The sequence below is a fragment of the Dipodomys merriami genome, unplaced genomic scaffold (genome assembly GCF_024711535.1).
Source record: "Dipodomys merriami isolate MVZ:Mamm:240054 unplaced genomic scaffold, mDipMer1.0.p SCAF_21, whole genome shotgun sequence".
Lineage (NCBI taxonomy): Eukaryota > Metazoa > Chordata > Mammalia > Rodentia > Heteromyidae > Dipodomys > Dipodomys merriami.
In genome coordinates this window covers 4409413-4414076 of record NW_027203493.1, presented here as the reverse complement: position 1 = coordinate 4414076, position 4664 = coordinate 4409413, and the positions used below count along the sequence as shown (strand labels likewise).

Here is a 4664-nt window from a genome sequence, read left to right as displayed (position 1 = left end):
AATGAAGCTTGCTGAGATTGATTTGAGAATGTGGGAGATAAAATCAAGGAAATGCATGGAGGGACTAAGTCTTATTGAGTAAGGTACACTGTGACAAAATAAAAGGCTGTTTTGTGTATAACTTGTTAATAGAAAAATAAGCTTTCTCTCATGTAACTGTAATCACTCTGTACAGCATCTTTATAATAAAATAAAAAGTTTTTTTTTAAAAAAAAAGAAAACTAAAATTTCACCAAACAGTATAAGAGTAAATTACCACAATACTTTGCATTATTCAGGATCATTCATTTCCTCATCTTTTATTTCACACTTAAGATCCAAGGTACAAACCATGGCTTTAAATGTTTACAAACTAATAATAAGTCTATAACTTAATAACATTATAAAGCAAGTCTTCAAATGATACATGAGGTTAGGGCATTTAATAATTTATTATATTGCTTTTTCTCACTCCATACAAGGACATTTGCCCCCAGAAACTTGCATTAATAACTAGATTAGATCAACATATGGCTCAATAAAATCTAGAAAATAATATCTGAAGGTGTCTAATCAAACCCTTTTATTCTTTATCCAAACAGATGTGTTTCCAACCCCTCCATGGCCGCTGTAAACATCACTCGGGTCACTGAGTTCATTCTTATAGGTGTTTCAGATCATCCTGAACTGCAGCTCCCTCTTTTCTTCGTCTTTCTGATCATCTATGGGCTGACCGCGGCGGGAAACCTGGGCATCATCACGCTCACCAGTGTGGACTCTCAGCTCCAAACCCCCATGTACTTCTTCCTGCGACACCTGGCCATCATCAACCTTGGGGACTCTACTGTCATTGCCCCTAAAATGCTGATCAACTTCTTAGCAGCCAAGAAGAGCACCTCGTACTACGAATGCGCCATCCAACTGGGCGGCTTCCTGGTTTTCATTGTGGCTGAGATCTTCATGCTGGCGGTGATGGCCTATGACCGCTACGTGGCCATTTGCAACCCTCTGATGTACACGGTGGTGGTGTCCCGGCAGGTCTGCGTCCTGCTGGTGTCTCTCACTTACCTCTACGGCCTGTTCACCGCGGTGGTGGTCACCTCTTGTGTGTTCTCCGTGTCCTATTGCTCCTCCAACGTCATCAACCATTTCTACTGTGACAATGTCCCCCTGTTGGCATTGTCCTGTTCTGATACCTTCTTTCCGCAAACTGTGGTCTTCACCTCCGCAGCTACGAATCTGTTCTTTTCGATGAGTATCGTGCTGGTATCTTATTGCAACATCGTCCTGTCTATCCTGAGAATACGCTCGTCGGAAGGAAGGAAGAAGGCCTTCTCCACCTGTGCCTCTCACATGACAGCCGTCACCGTGTTCTACGGCACGCTGCTGTTCATGTATCTGCAGCCTCAAACCAGCCACTCCCTCGACACCGACAAGGTGGCTTCGGTGTTCTACACACTGGTGATCCCCATGCTGAACCCCATGATCTACAGCCTGAGGAACAAGGATGTGAAGGCTGCCTTAAAGAGGTTCGGGGCACACCCTGGCCATTCCATCAGGCAGATGGAATGAAGAGCTAGGTGGGTAAACTGAGAGAGATGACTGCTACTGTCTTATCTATTAAACAGAAGGTTAGGTGACCAGAGGGGAACATGGCAACCAAGGTATTATGAACTGCTGGGCACAAATGCCCAGATGGTTATCCTAGCTACTCAGGAGGCTGAGATTGAGGGATCACAGTTCAAAACTAACTGGGACAGGAAAGGTTATGAGATTCTTATCTTCAATCAAGCTCTGAAAAGCGGGAAGTTGAGCTATGGTTCAAGAGGCAGAGCCCTTGCCTTGAGCAAAATGGCTCAGGGACAGTGGACAGGCCCTAAGTTCAAGCCCCAAGACTGGCACACAAAAAAAGCAAAGAAAAGAAAAAAGAATTTCAGAATTAAGACAAGATGGAAATTAAATAAGATAAATTTGAATCAACAGTACACATTATGGACAAGTGAAGAGCAGGTGCTGTTTTGTTTGTTTTTCTGTTTTGTTTCTTCTTGCATGTACTGGAGAATCATAGATCTATACGATCACAATCATCTTCTGAAGCCATAACTTATAAATGACTGAAATCCTTTTCACACTAATTTATCTAATTCAATTAGACAATAATATTTAAAATAAATATATTTTTTTCTTAATACTTTTTCATAGATATCTAATATGACCACTGACTTTAAGTTCTGAATAAGTATATGAATATTAAAGTCACCTTTTCAATTAATGTAGTATCTAATTTTTAACAGAAAAATGGAGAAAGAAAACTACAGAATATACCTTTATGCTGTACTTGATTTTTAAATTTGATAGATTATGTAAAACATTCCATTCTCTTTAAGAATCTTTATTTTATAAAATAAATATTATACAATTGTTTAAGTCTTTACTGTATAAAATTTTACATTTTATGATTCTATCATAAATAATAAACCATATGTCTGGAGATATCTTGCATCATTGTAAAACATATTTCTTGCTTGTAATGTTACTTTGTAATTTTGATCAGTAAGTTTTACAATTTTAAAATTAATATGTGTTACAAAATTTATCTCAGAATTATAAAATTAGAACCATAGGAGCCGGGCGCTGGTGGCTCACGCCTGTAATCCTAGCTACTCAGGAGGCTGAGATCTGAGGATCGCGGTTCAAAGCCAGCCCGGGCAGGAGAGACCGTGAGACTCCTATCTCCAATAAACCACCAGAAAACCAGAAGTGGCGCTGTAGCTCAAGTGGTAGAGCGCTTGCCTTGAGCTGAAGAGCTGAAGGACAGCACCCAGGCCCAGAGTTCAAGCCCCACGGCTGACCAAAAAAAAAAAAAATATTAGAACCATAGGATATTGGGATATTGGTGTCACTCACACACACACACACACACACACACACACACACACACACACACACACACACACACACACACACCACACCATCACAATCACCATCAAACTAAACCTCAGTTGAAAATAGGCTTTTCTGAGAAAGACCCAGAGTTGAGAGCCTGGGAAAGTATGGGTACCCCCTTCCCTCCACCCACACCTCCCAAGGAAGATGAAATGTAGAGAGATCTGAGAGGCAGATGGGATTGTTGAGCCTTCCTTTCAGGGCTGGGACCTGTTGCAAGATATGGGCAGTGGGTGCTTGGTTGGCCACGCCCCCCTCAAGTCTGACATGGTTGAAGATCTTCTCTACCAGGGCAGGAGATTCCCCTTGGAATCTCCTTGGAAGCTGGCTTATGTGAATGAGGTGCTGTTTCTATTGACTGATATTTTTCTTTTTTATAGGATACACTTCTCTCTTACTTTCAATGTCTATGTTTGGATACAGAATCTTACTAAAAGCCTTAGGCAGATCTTGAAACCTGTAAATTAAGATCTTCCCGGTTTTTGAGATGCATTGCTCTCATTTTAGTTTGTGCATTTGTTTAGTTAGTAGTTACACACTAGGGATGACTACTGTGTGACCATGAGAAGCCTACATAATTTGCCTCCACAACTCTAGTCTGCTCATCAGCTTGGATTCTCTTGAATCATAAATCCATACCTTGTCTACTAGTTTGTTTATTACCTCAATCATTATTATGAGCTTACATTATTTATAAGTTTGACTTTTCCAAGAAGAACCATGGAAGCCACTTTTATTTGACAACACCCTTGTGAGTGACATTTTAAAAATCCCATCTGAATCAATTCAAGGCACACATAGCAGGAAAGCTGAAGAAATTCACAATCAGTCTCCACATTCCTAGATGGTTATCAAATTGTTTCTATTTACTGAGATTAAATCTATGTTTAGATTATGCACAGCAGCTGCATAATAATAAATAATCAATAAACAGTAGAAGAAGCCAAATTCCTTCAACAGGAGAAACAAACAACTTGTGATGATACTCAGAACTATGCATCCAAACAACATCAGCTATCTAAAGAAACAAGAAACTACTAAATTAAGTGAAAGACATTCATCTAAGAAGACTGACTACATCATTTCAATTTGAATTTTATGTGAAAGGAAACAGTAAAGAAGCTGTCTTTAAGAGGCTTAGAGAGAAGTTGTGGACAGAAAGGGTTAAGTAGCTGAAGCACCTAGAATAATTTTTCTGTAGCAAAACGTTCAGCATGTCATTTTCCTGGTGGATAAAGGCAAGATGTATTTTTCAGTAAACTCAAAGCTATAATTTGTAAAGAGTAATTTTAATAAAAAGGATGAAGGATAATTTTAATGAGGGCATCTTTCAACTAAAACATTCAAAAAGTCTTAAGAAAACTAAAAATATAGAATATGACAAAGCAATGTGTTCTGTTAAAATACGTAAAATGGGCTAACCTAAATAATACTGGCAAAAGTAGCAAGATTGAAGGTAAAAGGCACCACACTGTCTCTAGGAAGTTGTTATAAGAATATAGTTTAATATTTATCATACCAGCATACATGAATAATAGAACAGAACAAGTAAATGGATTGCAAGTAATTAGGTTTCAAAGTACTGGAGAAGCGAGTTAAAATAATCAGGGAGAATAGTCTAGAGTAATTCAAGTGACACTGAACTGTATTAGAGACAGAAGAAACTCATGTTCAGCTTATTATAGACAAGTATGTTTCCAGGTATAAAAACTTTCATGTAGATATAGCTACACATATTT

At 38.8% G+C, this 4664-nt stretch overlaps 1 protein-coding gene across 1 annotated transcript; it reads left to right on the top strand.

The window, feature by feature from the left end:
* Window positions 1-600: 600 nt before the first annotated feature.
* On the top strand, window positions 601-1551 carry LOC138834150 (olfactory receptor 8J3-like). Its single transcript, XM_070032908.1, has one exon. It carries the CDS (start codon window positions 601-603, stop codon window positions 1549-1551), a length of 951 nt encoding a protein of 316 aa, XP_069889009.1.
* The last annotated feature ends 3113 nt before the right edge of the window (window positions 1552-4664 follow it).